Below are 17,463 nucleotides of genomic sequence, written 5' to 3' on the forward strand. Positions count from 1 at the left end.
GCCACATTGTTTATTGTGGTCCGCCACATAATTTTATGTTGTTCGCTACATTATCTTGCATGGCCCGCCACATCATTTATTGTGGCCCGCCGCATAATTTAACATGGTTCACTACTTTATTTTGCATTGCCCGCCACATCATTTATTGTGGCTAGCCACGTTATTTTATGTGGTTAACTACATTATTTTATATGGCCCGCCATATTATTTTATGTTGCCTGCGAAAAGCTAGAAATATTAAAGCCCTTTCTGGCTAAATAAATAAAAAATTAGTGACAATTTTCACAGAGAAATGTATGAATATGTCCATCCATCCATTTTCTACTGCTTATTCCCTTTTGGGGTCGCGGGGGGCGCTGGAGCCTATCTCAGCTACAATCGGGCGGAAGGCGGGGTACACCCTGGACAAGTCGCCACCTCATCGTTCTCAATGTAATTTTATCTCATCGTGCAACAAGTCGTTGAAAGCTTTTTTTTGTTGTTGTAAAAAATAAACATTCACGTCACCTTGACTAACAATTTCAAAGCAAGTTATCCATCATTCAGTTAAAAGATATATATATATATATATATATATATATATATATATATATATATATATATATATATATATATATATATATATATATATATATATATATATCAAAAAGAGTTGCCTATGCAAATTGTGTAACGAGGCTATGATACATTTATATTCATATATAGTCATCGTTACATGCGGCCCTCAATAAAAACACCCCTGTTCTAGAACAAGTACAAGGAGGCGTGCAGGAAACATGCGTCCAGCTGTCTGTACGCCAAGATGCCGGACACTCTGGAGACCCAGCATGCTAAGGAAGTGTCACAGCTACAGAGTCAGGTCAGTATCGAGTCTGCGAGAAGCAAGTCCAGAACCCGGGCTGAAGCTCTTCCGCCATCTTTGTTCAGGTGGCCTACAAGCACAGGGAGGACGCCAGCAGGCCGCTCTACCACCAGCTGCCTCAAACCAGCCAGACGCAGTCGGCCAAGGAGCTGACTGACCTGTACAGTCAGGTGAGGAGCTTCACGTGTGTGTTTCACACTGAAACGTGTGTCTAAATGTGTGTGTTCTTGTATTTCTACCCTTCTTGACACATCAACAAGAAAAAGTAGCTTCCATATGAGGACGGGTGAACAAGTTAGGACCGAAATCATGGTCCAATTACGGAAAACCATGCATCTTATAGAGAGCCAAATACTAGAGTCCGTGAACATTGTTCCAAAGTCAGGATTTTTTGTTGATTTAATGTGCATACAAAAGTAAACATTGAAAGGCGCAAAGGCAGCAATATATGCTAAAACAAGACGGCAGCTAAAGAAGGACTTCCCTATTCATCCCCGAAAAAACCCACCAGGTGAGCAGCTGATTATACGACTTCCGGTGCTGACGTAAGACAACCCGCGTTCCATATGTGACCGAGGTACACTACGGTACTAAGACTATAGTGTCCATTAACAGTGAGCTTCTACAGCTGGGTTGCCCAAAGTGCGGCAGAGGGGCCGTCTGTGGTCCGTGACTCGTTTGTCATCGGCCTTAAGCACATTACAAAAAACAAAAAATAGAGATCTCATTTGCACCCCTGGTGGTGAAATCTATCAAAATTATGGCAGTCCCAAAAAGGAGGGATTTTTTAAATTGACTGTGTGTCGGTTTTAAAAGTGCTCCCTCTCTGGCCAACATATGAAATAACATTTGCACCCCTAGTGGTGAAATCTATCAAAACTATGGTAGTCCCAAAAAGGAGGGATTTTTAAAATTGACTGTGTGTCAGTTTTAAAAGTGCTCCCCCTCTGGCCAACATATGTAATAACAATTATGTGTAAAAATGTGAAGTGCTCCCCCTCTGGTCAACATATGAAATAACATTTGCACCCCCGGTGGTGAAATCTATCAAAATTATGGCGGTCCCAAAAAGGAGGGATTTTTAAAATTGACTGTGTGTCGGTTTTAAAAGTGCTCCCCCTCTGGCCAACATATGAAATAACATTTGCACCCCTGGTGGTGAAATCTATCAAAACTATGGTAGTCCCAAAAAGGAGGGATTTTTAAAATTGACTGTGTGTCAGTTTTAAAAGTGCTCCCCCTCTGGCCAACATATGTAATAACAATTATGTGTAAAAATGTGAAGTGCTCCCTCTCTGGCCAACATATGAAATAACATTTGCACCCCCGGTGGTGAAATCTATCAAAATTATGGCGGTCCCAAAAAGGAGGGATTTTTAAAATTGACTGTGTGTCGGTTTTAAAAGTGCTCCCCCTCTGGCCAACATATGAAATAACATTTGCACCCCTGGTGGTGAAATCTATCAAAACTATGGTAGTCCCAAAAAGGAGGGATTTTTAAAATTGACTGTGTGTCAGTTTTAAAAGTGCTCCCCCTCTGGCCAACATATGTAATAACAATTATGTGTAAAAATGTGAAGTGCTCCCCCTCTGGTCAACATATGAAATAACATTTGTACCCCCGGTGGTGAAATCTATCAAAATTATGGCGGTCCCAAAAAGGAGGGATTTTTAAAATTGACTGTGTGTCGGTTTCAAAAGTGCTCCCCCTCTGGCCAACATATGAAATAACATTTGCACCCCTGGTGGTGAAATCTATCAAAACTATGGTAGTCCCAAAAAGGAGGGATTTTTATAATTGACTGTGTGTCAGTTTTAAAAGTGCTCCCCCTCTGGCCAACATATGTAATAACAATTATGTGTAAAAATGTGAAGTGCTCCCTCTCTGGCCAACATATGAAATAACAAGTGTGTGTAAGAAATTGAAATGCGCCCCCTTTGGCCAAAATTTATAAAAATTAAAATCAAAAATTATATAGAGACATACTGTAATAACTTGAAGTAAATAATGAAGATTAAAAACCAATTACAAACAAAACATTAAAAAAAAAAAAGAAATAAACTAAAAGCTTACCTTTTTTATATTTGCTTTGTTTGTATATATTATTAATGTTGTAAATACAAATCCTTATATATCTAGAAAGGGTGGTCCTAAAGAGGTAGGCATTTTTCCGAGGTCTCAAGAAAGTAACAAATACACGAGTGTGTGTGTGTGTGTGTGTGTGTGTGTGTGTGTGTGTGTGTGTGTGTGTGTGTGTGTGTGTGTGTGTGTGTGTGTGTGTGTGTGTGTGTGTGTGTGTGTGTGCAGGTGAAGTACAAAGAAGACGGCAAGAAACAGATGACGACAAACTTGTACTCGCTCCTTCCTGAGACCGCTGAGACTCAGTTTGCCAAACAGATGTCAGAGTTGCACAGCCAGGTGAGGACCCCGAACGCACCAAGCTGAAGTCGAGCTGTTAACCTTTGACCTTTCAGACCAAGTACCAGAAGGACAAAGAAGATCTGTCCAACGCTTTGTTCTCGCTGCTGCCCGAGACCCTGGACACTCGCTTTGTGAAGGACATGGCTGACACTCACAGCCAGGTTAGGAAAACTTTTGGATGTTGCCTTTGGGGACACACTCTGAGGTGTGTGTGTGTGTGTGTGTGTGTGTGTGTGTGTGTGTGTGTGTGTGTGTGTGTGTGTGTGTGTGTGTGCGTGTGTGTGTGTGTGTGTGAGATAAACCAGCGACCCTCGTCTATTCTGGTCGCTTTATCAGAGCTGCCGGGTTCCTCGTCTTGGCATCCTCACTTGTATGCTGCTGACATGACGTGTATATATTCTAAATTCAAAGTATTCACAGAGCTTCACTTTTCCCACATTTGGTTATGTTACAGCCTTATTCCAAAATGGAATGAAATAAATGTTTGTCCTCAAAATTCTACACACATTACCTCATAGTGACAATGTGAAAAAGTATTTTTTTAGAAAGTTTTACGAATGTATTGAAAATTTAACTACAAAACCCAAAACCAGTGAAGTTGTCACATTGTGTAAATGGTAAATAAAAACAGAATACAATGATTTGCAAATCCTTTTCAACTTATATTCAATTGAATAGACTGCAAAGACAAGATACTTAATGTTCTAACTGAGAAACTTAATTTTTTTTTTGCAAATAATCATTAACTTAGAATTTCATGGCAGCAACACATTGCAAAGTAGTTGGGAAAGGGCATGTTCACCACTGTGTTACATGGCCTTTCCTTTTAACAACACCCAGTAAACGTTTGGGAACTGAGGAGACACATTTTTTAAGCTTCTCAGGTGGAATTCTTTCCCATTCTTGCTTGATGTAGAGCGTAAGTGGTTCAACAGTCCGGGGGTCTCCGTTGTGGTATTTTAGGCTTCATAATGCGCCACACATTTTCAATGGGAGACAGGTCTGGACTACAGGCAGGCCAGTCTAGTACCCACACTCTTTTACTATGAAGCCACGCTGTTGTAACACGTGGCTTGGCATTGTCTTGCTGAAATAAGCAGGAGCGTCCATGGTAACGTTGCTTGGATGGCAACATATGTTGCTCCAAAACCTGTATGTACCTTTCAGCATTAATGGTGCCTTCACAGATGTGTAAGTTACCCATTCCTTGGGCACTAATACACCCCCATACCATCACAGATGCTGGCTTTCCAACTTTGCGCCTAGAACAGTCCGGATGGTTATTTTCCTCTTTTTCCGGAGGACACAACGTCCACAGTTTCCAAAGGAATTTGAAATGTGGACTCGTCAGACCAAAGAACACTTTTCCACTTTGCATCAGTCCATCTTAGATGAGCTCGGGCCCAGCGAAGCGTTTCTGGGTGTTGTTGATAAATGGCTTTGGCTTTGCATAGTAGAGTTTTAACTTGCACTTACAAATGTAGCGACAAACTGTAGTTACTGACAGTGGTTTTCTGAATTGTTCTTGAGCCTATGTGGTGATATCCTTTACACACTGATGTCGCTTTTTGATGCAGTACCGCCTAAAGGAATCGAAGGTCCGTAAAATCGCTTACGTGCAGTGATTTCTCCAGATTCTCTGAACCTTTTGATGATATTACAGACCGTGGATGGTGAAATCCCTAAATTCCTTGCAATAGCTGGTTGAGAAATTTTGTTCTTAAACTGTTCGACAGTTTGCTCATGCATTTGTTGACAAAGTGGTGACCCTCGCCCCATCCTTGTTTGTGAATGACTGAGCATTTCATGGAAGCTGCTTTTATACCCAATCCTGGCACCCACCTGTTCCCAATTTGCCTCTTCACCTGTGGGATGTTCCAAATAAGTGTTTGATGAGCATTCCTCAACTTACTCAGTCTTTTTTGCCACTTGTGCCAGCTTTTTTTAAACATGTTGCAGGCATCAAATTCAAAATGAGCGAATATTTGCAAAAAAAAAACAACATTTTCCAGTTTAAACGTTTAGTATCTTGTCTTTGCAGTCTATTCAATTGAATATAAGTTGAAGAGGATTTGCAAATCATTGTATTCTGTTTTTATTTACCATTTACACAACGTGCCAACTTCACTGGTTTTGGGTTTTGTACATCCTGAAAGAACTTTAAATCCAACTGTTACCAGGTTTTGTGCAAATAAATAACATGCATTCAAGTAAAACGTTTAAAAATGTTCCGACATGACACCTATTTGCACTTAATTCCTCTTTTTTAGTTTTTTTTAGCAATATCATTTTTAGGGTGTGTTGTGAGCTGTTAAAGAGTTAGCTGTGGGCCGCAAATGGACCCCGGGCCGTACGTTGGACCTTGCTCTATGTGCTTTGCGGCTATTGTTATTACAGTCTTGTGTACTGCATACAGTGTTGCTGCTGCTGGAACCTTCATTTCCCTGAAGAAGTCCGATCATGTGATAGTCTGCTGTGTGCTGTGCAGGTCAAGTACAAGGAGGCGGGAAAGGAGGCGGCCAGCAGCGCTCTGTACCATCAGCTGCCGCAGACCGCCGAGACGCTTCATGCCAAAGAACAATCTGAGCTGCAGAGTCAAGTACTTCCCTTTCACACTAAACATCTTGTCAGCGTTGATGTCGCAGGTCCCATCAGATGCGACATAAACATCAAGAGACACAAGTTGTCCTCCAAAAAAATCAATTCACACCCAAATCTCGATTTTTATTTGTTCTCATTCTAAATCAATTCATTTTTTTTTTTTTATTTCTCAAATATATACATATTTATTTTTTTAAGAAGCAATTTTTGGATTAAAAAAGAACTAAACAATTACTGTTGATATTATTATTAATGATACAGATGCTTTTCTAAATTTTAAGTTTTCCCTTTTTTTCTTTTCTTTTTTTTTTAATTGTATTTGTATGTCTTCTCAATTACTTTGTACATTTCTCTCCTAAGTATTGTAAAGCTGGGATCAGTTTGGAGTTGGTTGCTCTATTTTCTTTTGTTAGATTGATCAAAATTGTGTGTTTTTCGTCAATAAAATATTTAAATACTTTTAAAAGACAAAGTTATGTATAAATATATATATCTTTATATATATATATATATATATATATATATATATATATATATATATATATATATATATATGTGTGTGTGTGTGTGTGTGTGTGTGTGTGTGTGTGTGTGTGTGTGTGTGTGTGTGTGTGTGTGTGTATGTATACATGTAGTATATATGTACCTGTGTGTGTGTGTATGTATATACATATATATATATATCTGTATGTATGTGTGTGTGTGTGTGTGTGTGTGTGTGTGTGTGTGTGTGTGTGTGTGTGTGTGTGCGTGCGTGTGTGTATATGTATGTATACATGTACATATATGTATATATGTACCTGTGTGTGTGTGTATATACATATATATATATGTGTATATATATATATATGTATATATATATATATATATATATATGTATGTGTGGGAAAAAAATCACAAGACTATTTCATCTCTACAGGCCTGTTTCATGAGGGGGGGTACCCTCAATCATCAGGAGATTTTAATGGGAGCATTCGCATACCATGGTTTATATAGGGCACAGAGTGGGTGGGTACAGGCTGGCCTAGGGGCGTGGTGATTGGCTCATGTGTTACCTAGGAGGTGTTTCCGTCTATGGCGGCATGTTGTTACAATTTCGCTGCGCTTGTTGAGGGATGACAGGTCTGGACGGTAGATAATAAACAGTTTCTCTTTCAAGCATAGGTTGCATCTTTTATTACCACTATTGTAAGGTGTGCTGGATGCAAGAATTTGCCATGTTATTGAATATTCAACATTATTGTCTTTGAGGTCCCAAATGTGTTTGCTGAGTTCTGTGGTATTTCGCAGGTTTTTGTTCCTGAAAGAAGCCTTGTGATTGTTCCATCTGGTTTTGAATTCACCCTCGGTTAATCCTACATATGTGTCGGATGTGTTAATGTCCTTGCGTATTACCTTAGATTGGTAGACAACTGATGTTTGTAAGCACCCCCCGTTGAGGGGGCAATCAGGTTTCTTTCGACAGTTACATGCTTTGTTGGTTTTGGAGTCGCTCTGACTGGGGGTCGACGGCTCATTTGCAATTGTTTTGTTGTGGTTTGAGATGATTTGTCGTATATTGTTCATGCAGCTGTAGCTCAATTTAATGTTGTTCTTGTTGAATACTTTTCTTAGGTTGTTGTCTTTGGGAAAGTGTTTGTCAATCAGATTGAGGAATTTGTGTCCAATGTTCGTTGAGACGTTTTTGCTGTATGGGGGGTTGTACCAGATGATGTCGTTTCGTTTTCTGTTCTTTTTTGGCTGGTTTCCTGGCGTGGGTTCATAGGTGAGGGTGAAATTGTATCTGCTTTCATCAAGGGCTTTTTGGTACGGGGGGGTTGCTTGGTCAAATTCAGCTTTGCTAGATGACAGCATCGATAGCCTTTTATTGATTCCGGTAGGTATTCTTTTCGTGGTGGTGGGTGGGTGGTTGCTGTCATGGTGCACGTATTGGAGTGTTGTGTTGGGTTTCATGAATGGTTGGTAGCTGTTATTTCTCAGGTTGAAAGTGACGTCAAGGAAGTTGACGGTTTGCTTGTTGGCTTCAATCGTGATCCGTAGGCCGTTCTCTTTGAAAATTTGGCAAATTCTTGCATCCAGCACACCTTACAATAGTGGTAATAAAAGATGCAACCTATGCTTGAAAGAGAAACTGTTTATTATTTACCGTCCAGACCTGTCATCCCTCAACAAGCGCAGCGAAATTGTAACAACATGCCGCCATAGACGGAAACACCTCCTAGGTAACACATGAGCCAATCACCACGCCCCTAGGCCAGCCTGTACCCACCCACTCTGTGCCCTATATAAACCATGGTATGCGAATGCTTCCATTAAAATCTCCTGATGATTGAGGGTACCCCCTCATGAAACAGGCCTGTAGAGATGAAATAGTCTTGTGATTTTTTTCCCACACATACATATATTGCGCTCTACTACGGTATCGAGCACTATTTTTTGGATAACCTTATTAAGACATATATATATATATATATATATATATATATATATATATATATATATATATATATATATATATATATATATATACATATATATACATATACATACACACACATATATTCACATTTGTGTGCTTACAAACATCAGTTGTCTACCAATCTAAGGTAATACGCAAGGACACTAACACATCCGACACATATGTAGGATTAACCGAGGGAGAATTCAAAACCAGATGGAACAATCACAAGGCTTCTTTCAGGAACAAAAACCTGCGAAATACCACAGAACTCAGCAAACACATTTGGGACCTCAAAGACAATAATGTTGAATATTCAATAACATGGCAAATTCTTGCATCCAGCACACCTTACAATAGTGGTAATAAAAGATGTAACCTATGCTTGAAAGAGAAACTGTTTATTATTTACCGTCCAGACCTGTCATCCCTCAACAAGCGCAGCGAAATTGTAACAGCATGCCGCCATATACGGAAACACCTCCTAGGTAACACATGAGCCAATCACCACGCCCCTACGCCAGCCTGTACCCACCCACTCTGTGCCCTATATAAACCATGGTATGCGAATGCTCCCATTAAAATCTCCTGATGATTGAGGATACCCCCCCTCATGAAACAGGCCTGTAGAGATGAAATAGACTTGTGATTTTTTTCCCCACACATACATATATTGCGCTCTACTACGGTATCGAGCACTATTTTTTGGATAACCTTATTAAGACATATACTCCGCTCCAAATTGATATTTGTTGAGCACTGTATGACGATCAGAAATGGAAAAATTCAACATCGACTACTCCACGAAGAACATTCCCATACCCGCGCAGAATGACTACAAGCTAAGGCTCATAGAAAAGACGGAACACTTCCTAAGAAGGATGCGGTGGAAAGCACATTTTTTCCTCCACCCTGAAACAAAAGGAACGCAAAAGAAAACTTACGGATTCAAATCTACCAAGAACCCACCCACAGTTGAGGAACTAAAGGATTTTGAGAACGACATGCTCAAAATGATACAATCAGTCAAATTCAAGCCAATCCGCAACCCACTCCTCACCAAGCTGAAAAATGACAAAGAGCGCATCAAGAAAGTAAACAACCTCATCATAGCTGCCGATAAAACCACAAACTTCTACAGAATGGACATACCAGAACACCACACCTTACTGGACAGAAGCATCACCAAATCATACAAAAAAGCGCAACCCAACACCTTACAGAACATCCACCTGGAAAATAAAAGGATCGCGGCTGAACTGGACATTGAGGACAGGGTGGACGCCACAGCCAACAAGGAAGCCTTCATCACATTGAAGGATCACAAACCCAACTTCGCAAATAACCCAACATGCCGACTAATAAACCCAACTAAATCTGAAATAGGAAAAATCAGCAAAATAATCCTGGACAGAGTCAACACAAAAATCAAGGACAAAACACCACTCAACCAATGGAGAAATACAGCAGCAGTAATCAAATGGTTCAACAACATCCAAGACAAACAACACCACAACTTTATCTCCTTTGATATCGAGGAATTTTACCCTTCCATCACGCAAGACCTACTGACTCAAGCACTAGACTTTGCCTCAGACTACGACTCAATCACAGGCAACGAAAGAAACATCATCATCCACGCAAAAAACTCCATTCTCATCCACAACAGTACACCATGGCAAAAAAAGAACAATGCAACATTTGACGTCACTATGGGAAGTTTTGACGGAGCAGAAACGTGTGAACTCGTTGGGAGTTTCCTCCTCTCCCAGCTCGCTAGCCTCAATCTGAACCTTGGTATTTACCGTGATGACGGACTGGCAGTGTGTCGCGCCTCGCCAAGGAGCAGCGAGAATACCAGGAAGCGCATATGCCAAATTTTCAAAGAGAACGGCCTACGGATCACGATTGAAGCCAACAAGCAAACCGTCAACTTCCTTGACGTCACTTTCAACCTGAGAAATAACAGCTACCAACCATTCACGAAACCCAACACAACACTCCAATACGTGCACCATGACAGCAACCACCCACCCACCACCACGAAAAGAATACCTACCGGAATCAATAAAAGGCTATCGATGCTGTCATCTAGCAAAGCTGAATTTGACCAAGCAACCCCCCCGTACCAAAAAGCCCTTGATGAAAGCGGATACAATTTCACCCTCACCTATGAACCCACGCCAGGAAACCAGCCAAAAAAGAACAGAAAACGAAACGACATCATCTGGTACAACCCCCCATACAGCAAAAACGTCTCAACTAACATTGGACACAAATTCCTCAATCTGATTGACAAACACTTTCCCAAAGACAACACCCTAAGAAAAGTATTCAACAAGAACAACATTAAATTGAGCTACAGCTGCATGAACAATATACGACAAATCATCTCAAACCACAACAAAACAATTGCAAATGAGCCGTCGGCCCCCAGACAGAGCGACTCCAAAACCAACAAAGGCTGTAACTGTCGAAAGAAACCTGATTGCCCTCTCAACGGGGGGTGCTTACAAACATCAGTTGTCTACCAATCTAAGGTAATACGCAAGGACACTAACACATCCGACACATATGTAGGATTAACCGAGGGAGAATTCAAAACCAGATGGAACAATCACAAGGCTTCTTTCAGGAACAAAAACCTGCGAAATACCACAGAACTCAGCAAACACATTTGGGACCTCAAAGATAATAATGTTGAATATTCAATAACATGGCAAATTCTTGCATCCAGCACACCTTACAATAGTGGTAATAAAAGATGTAACCTATGCTTGAAAGAGAAACTGTTTATTATTTACCGTCCAGACCTGTCATCCCTCAACAAGCGCAGCGAATTTGTAACAGCATGCCGCCACAGACGGAAACACCTCCTAGGTAACACATGAGCCAATCACCACGCCCCTACGCCAGCCTGTACCCACCCACTCTGTGCCCTATATAAACCATGGTATGTGAATGCTCCCATTAAAATCTCCTGATGATTGAGGATACCCCCCCTCATGAAACAGGCCTGTAGAGATGAAATAGTCTTGTGATTTTTTTCCCACACATACATATATATATATATATACTGTATATATATATACCAAATAATTTATTCTGAAAATTTTGTTGAATGGAGAATTGATTCTGAATCGGATGGTCAAGTATTATTGAAGTATTTAATCATGTGTCATGGCAGCCCAACTACATTGACATCATTCTTCCAGAACAAGTACAAGCAGAGCGGGAAGGAAGCGTTGGCGTCCAGTCTGTACGCTCAGCTGCCGCAGACGGCCGAGACGCAGCTCGCCGCCAAGATGTCGGAGCTGCAGAGCGAGGTGAGCGCGCGTGCGCACGCCATGACGCCCGCATCAGGTTTTCAAACCGTGGTGTCTTTGCAGACTAAGTACAAGTGGGAGGGCGTCAGGAGCGTCGGCCGTAGCGCCTACAGTCAGCTGGCGGTCACCACGGAAACGCAGCTCGCTAAAACGCTCTCAGAGCTCCAAAGCGAGGTGAAGTTTCAAGCCTGACGTAGAAATACCAACAAATAAGTCCGGCTTGTCGCTTTATTAACAAGTTAGCAACATGCTAAGTGCTAATCGTACCCGCAGATGAAATACAAGGAGGCCAGCAAGAGGGAGGCGGCCATCAGCCTCTACCACCGCCTGCCTGAGACCATGCAGACGCTGCACGCTAAGGAGGCCATGCAGCGGCAGAGTCAGGTGCAGACATTGGTCATTGACAAAGTTCTTCTCACGCCCACGGTCTGCCTGTGTCCTCACTAGGTCAACTACAAGGTGAAAGGTCGGGGGTCAAATAGCAGCAGCCTGTACTCCCAGCTGCCTGAGACCCAGGAGATGAAGTTGGCTAAAGCGGCCATGGAGCTGCAGAGTGAGGTGAGGTTGGCGGTGAATACGACGCAATTTATGAACTTGGTTCATTATGAATGGAAAAGTTTGTATAGTGAAGCAAATTTTGTCATTAGAAAAAATGTAAATATGAATAATCCTTGACAAAAGTCTATATTTTAGTGAAGGTTTGTACACTGAAAACACAATACAAACAATATACAGTACTGTATAGCAAACAGAACAAGGAGGTGGACTCTCTATTTATTAATCCAATCCAATCCAATCCACTTTATTTATATAGCACATTTAAACAACAAAAATGTTTCCAAAGTGCTGCACAACAATATTAAAAACAATATTAAAAACAATATTCAAATATTATCCTTAGCTCCACCAATGACTGAATAAAAACAAACAAAAAAAATAAATAAAAACAATATAAAAATAAATATAATTAAAAACGATTTTAAAGAATAAAAACAATTAAAACAGTAAATAGAAATCAAAATTTATTAGAAAAAACACAGAGGACAGAGGACCACACAACTCACGTAGTGTTAAAAGCCAAAGAATAAAAGTGGGTCTTAAGACGAGACTTAATAAGCCAGAACAACAGCAACAAGCTGAACTGTGCTGTATGCACACAGAAGTAATTTTGTTGCCCTCACAAACAATCAGAAATCACAAACATCCTTAACTTAAACAGCCATGCTACAATATAATATTTACAAAAGTAAAATGGACTTACATTCACAATGGCAAGGAGCTGGTGAGAAAGGAGCAGACAGAGGGAGAGAAGGGCGATGGAGGGAGACACTGAAAGACACTGGTGTATTCTCCGCTGTGAAATAAGTCTGCTTTGGCAACTTTTTTCAGTAAAGCCGAGTCATACCAAAGACTAGAGTTGTCCCGATCCGATATTTGGATCGGATCAGCCGCCAATATTTGCCAAAAAATGCGTATCGGCAAGGCATAGGAAAATGCAGATCCAGATCCAGTTTAAAAAAAAAAACTCCGGTCCGTGTTTTCCAACGCACCGATTTAAATAATACATTCCACTTTTCTGCTGCTCCCTAATTTCCATTCCGCATTTTCCAGCACACCTTCAACACATCCACAAATCTGTGTCCTAACCGTTAAGACGGCCATGTGAATTAAAAGTTACCGGTAAAAATGTCAGCTGACTCTGTGCGATATAGAAAATGACTATATTGTGATATTCGAGTATACTTTCTCACGCAGTTGCTTTTAGCTGCTGGCATTACACGACAGGCTCTTCTCACTCTTTCCTGTGTCTCCCTCTCACAGACAGCAAGCGCACCTTCTTACACACGTCACATACTGTCACGTCATACGTCACATACGTATACGCCCTCCCCAAGCAGAGAGGTAGCAGCATGGCTAATGTTAGCTGTGATGCTAGCACAGCCGTGCGAGTGGTAATACAAATGAAGGAAGAATTCATTAATTCCCCCAAAAAACAGCAGGGGGTCCATCGTCTGGCGGTGGTTTGGCTTCAAGTGGGAATATGTCGAACAGACAACCGTAATTTGTCAAGTGTGGGGCAAAAGCGTTGCTATAAAAAATGGCATTACTGCTAATATATAGCATAATTTGAAAAGTCACCTGCTAGAGAATGAAGAGTGCTTACTCCGCATGTCAACATCTCCATTTGGTACCACACGCCCACACCATCAAAATGCCGAGGCAAACATTTCCAGATCAACACCATATGAAAAAAATTGTGATTTTTTTTTGTTGTTGTGATTTCCTTCTCTGCATGAAAGTTTAAAAGTAGCATACAGTATATTAATGCAGTATGAAGAAGAATGTTTTAATGTAGACACAAAGAACCATCATACTGCTGTGATTATATGTATCAAGTGTTCATTCAAGGCTAAGGCAAAATATCGAGATATATATGGTGTATCGCGATATGGCCTTAAAATATTGCGATAATAAAAAAAAGGCCATATCGCCCAGCCCTAGTTCAATGATGCCATTTCTGTTTGTCATGTATAATTTTGTCTATTTTGTGTTTATCCTTGAATAAACAGGTCAGTTTCTTGTTACCAACCATTGTGTATTATTCAAACTCCCCTAATTCAGCTGGCTAGTTGTTATCAAGAGTACTAAAACCCTTTTCAACATGAATCTGACAACTAAGTAGGCTAAATAACTTTAAACTTTAATACATGCTTGGATAGGCTAGTATCGGATCGGAAGTGCAAAAACCTGGATCGGGACATCCCTACCAAAGACTATAAAAATGGGACCCATTACCTCCCTGCTTCGCACTCAGCATCAAGGGTTGGAATTGGGGGTTGAATCACCAAAAATTATTCCCGGGCGCGGCAACGCTGCTGCTCACTGCTCCCCTCACCTCTTAGGGGGTGGACAAGGGGATGGGTCAAATGCAGATAATAATTTCACCATACCTAGTGTGTGTGTGACAATCATTGGTACTTTAACTTTAACTTTAACTCATCACAATGAAAACTTGCTGTGGTACGAGGCTTGCTTCGTCGATTCTTCCATACTAGTGAACCCATATACTCCTTGCAAATAGTCTTAGTTTTAACTCCACAGCGATTCCCTCCTTCCTTCCACGCTGGTCTGTTGTCTTTTTGGGACTCACCTTGAGTTAGCAAAATGGACAAAACTTGTCAAAAGACAAAAAAAACACACTGACAATCAGTGTTGGGTTAGTTACTGAAAACCAGTAACTAGTTACAGTTACTAGTTACCAGTGTTGGGTTAGTTGCTGAAAACCAGTAACTAGTTACAGTTACTAGTTACTTTATTTCTAAAGTAACTCAGTTACTAACTCAGTTACTTACACCAAAAAGTAATACGTTGTTGTGAAAAGTAACTATTTAGTTACTTTTTTTTTTTTTTTTAAAGCTCCCATTAATGCCCTTTTAGCCTTCATTTCAGTACTGTTATTGTAGTGGAGAATAATACAATGTGTTGATCAACTTGACATGCATTTGCATCACTGAACTCTGCTAAGCAATGTGCTCTACATACAACACACAAAGACAAATATATGTTTCAAAGGGCCAATTTATTTCAGGCCAGAACAAATTGACACAACTATTTTAAATAGCTGCAACATAACATATATAAGTAACAAACAGCATAATAACAACATAGCTGTAAACCTGGCTTCACCTAAGGAAGGCACACGTGACATACACAAAGCCTAACCAGGCAGATTTGAATTGTTGTTTTGGGCAGTAGACGGGATCTTTGATCCAAGTCACAACTTACATTTAACTAAAATGTTCTTTTCTTTGTGCTCGACAAAAAAAAGAAGTGAGAATATCTCCATGTTAAGACACTCGAGTCGACTGCGGCTACGTTGTTAGTAAACACAGACACGCCCCTCCTCCCCTCCCCACACCCACACCCAGACACACACAGAGCGCGCCTCCGGCTTGTGACCCAAGAACATTCAGAAGGACGACACTGCAGCGCTCCAATAAAACACACTCAGATCTTCTGTTTCTAGCTGATACTACATAAAAAATAACGTAAAATAACGCAGTATCGCATCATGTAGTAACGGTAACTGAGTTACTGAATATAAAAAGTAACGCGTTAGATTACTAGTTACCGCCAGAACTAACGGCGTTACAGTAACGCGTTAGTCCCAACACTGCTGACAAGTGGCCAGTAGTGTACTGGGCAACAAGTGATGTGGAGGGCTCCGCCTCCATAAAAATGACGCGCCCTGCTTTTTGCCTGCAGGCAGGACACAAAATGAATAAGACATGGTTCTGCATATTTGGCTCCATCTAAAAGTTGGTACATCAAAAAGTTGGCAAATAGAAGGGTTGGTGAATGGAGGTCCCTCTGTATTTTCTTTCCACGCTTGCAGTGCACGCTTTTACACGACAGCGGGACGATATTAACAGACAACTTTTTTTTCTCCCTTGTATGTGTCGTAGAATAAATACAAGGCCAAAGGTCGGCCGGAGAGCGGCGGCAGTGTGTTTCACCAGATGGCCGAGACCAACCAGACGGAGTTCGTCAAGCGCATGTCGGAACTTCAGAGTGAGGTGAGCGGCGACATCGCCCTCATCCCAAAATGTCCGCCTGTGGGGACTCATGTGCGTGTTTGTGTGCGTCCAGACAAAGTACAAGAAGGACAAAGGAGATCTGTCCAACACGTTGTTCTCTCAGCTGCCCGAGACCCTGGACACTCGCTTTGTGAAGGACATGGCTGACATCCACAGTCAGGTGAGTCATTGGCTTTGGTTTGCTGTCATTGTTTTACATTCTGTTAATGTTAAAGAATCACAATCTATTCTATTTATTCTTTTCTATTTATAACCTTTGCCAGTGGTTGTCAAACTCTTTTCACCAAGTACGTCCTCAGACGTTCTCTCCAAGTACCACCATAATGACCAACAATTAAATGCAGTAGCGTAGTAGGCCTATGCATTTGTTAAATACAAGGCAGAGGTTTTATTTAATATTTGTGTGTTTTTACAATAAAAAAAACTAGATACTCAGTCGCCAGAATTTGACTGAAAAACATCAATTTTCTATTTGCAGTAAAAAAAAAAAAGCGTACATTTTACAGTAAAATTCTGGCAAATGAGCTTCCATTTTTACTGTAAAAAAATTGTGGTACTGTTTGCTATTTACAGTAATACACCGTAAAATACACAGTTGATGTTTTTACAGTAAAAAAACTGGCAGCTCTGTCACCAAAATTTGACCGTAAAAAAAGCAATTTTCTACTTACAGTAAAAAAAAGGTGTACATTTTACAGTAAAATTCTGGCAACCAAGCTGCCAGTGTTTTAGTTATTGTAAAATCTACAGTTGTTTTTACTGTAGAAAACTAGATACTCAGTCGCCAGAATTTGACTGAAAAACCGAAATTTTCTATTTGCAGTAAAAAAAAAAAAAGCGTACATTTTACAGTAAAATTCTGGCAAATGGGCTTCCATTTTTACTGTAAAAAAATTGTGGTAATGTTTGCTATTTACAGTAATACACCATAAAATACACAGTTGATGTTTTTACAGTAAAAAAAACTGGCAGCTCCGTCACCAAAATTTAACCGTAAAAAAAGCAATTTTCTACTTACAGTAAAAAAAAAGTGTACATTTTACAGTAAAATTCTGGCAACCAAGCTGCCAGTTTTTTAGTTATTGTAAAATCTACAGTTGTTGTTTTTACTGTAGAAAACTAGATACTCAGTCGCCAGAATTTGACTGAAAAACCGAAATTTTCTATTTGCAGTAAAAAAAGCGTACATTTTACAG

General features: G+C 40.4%; 1 protein-coding gene across 1 annotated transcript in view; it reads left to right on the top strand.

The window, feature by feature from the left end:
• LOC133609410 (uncharacterized) overlaps positions 1–17,463 on the top strand; it is a 68,242-nt gene that overhangs the window by 19,355 nt on the left and 31,424 nt on the right. The window contains exons 20-29 of the mRNA XM_061964979.2: positions 749–859; positions 928–1,032; positions 3,171–3,281; positions 3,338–3,445; positions 5,773–5,883; positions 11,559–11,843; positions 11,943–12,053; positions 12,117–12,227; positions 16,136–16,246; positions 16,320–16,427. Of these exons, the coding sequence (XP_061820963.1) occupies positions 749–859; positions 928–1,032; positions 3,171–3,281; positions 3,338–3,445; positions 5,773–5,883; positions 11,559–11,843; positions 11,943–12,053; positions 12,117–12,227; positions 16,136–16,246; positions 16,320–16,427 (1,272 nt within the window). The remainder of the gene's footprint in view (positions 1–748; positions 860–927; positions 1,033–3,170; positions 3,282–3,337; positions 3,446–5,772; positions 5,884–11,558; positions 11,844–11,942; positions 12,054–12,116; positions 12,228–16,135; positions 16,247–16,319; positions 16,428–17,463) is intronic.

The sequence above is a fragment of the Nerophis lumbriciformis genome, linkage group LG07 (genome assembly GCF_033978685.3).
Source record: "Nerophis lumbriciformis linkage group LG07, RoL_Nlum_v2.1, whole genome shotgun sequence".
NCBI lineage: Eukaryota > Metazoa > Chordata > Actinopteri > Syngnathiformes > Syngnathidae > Nerophis > Nerophis lumbriciformis.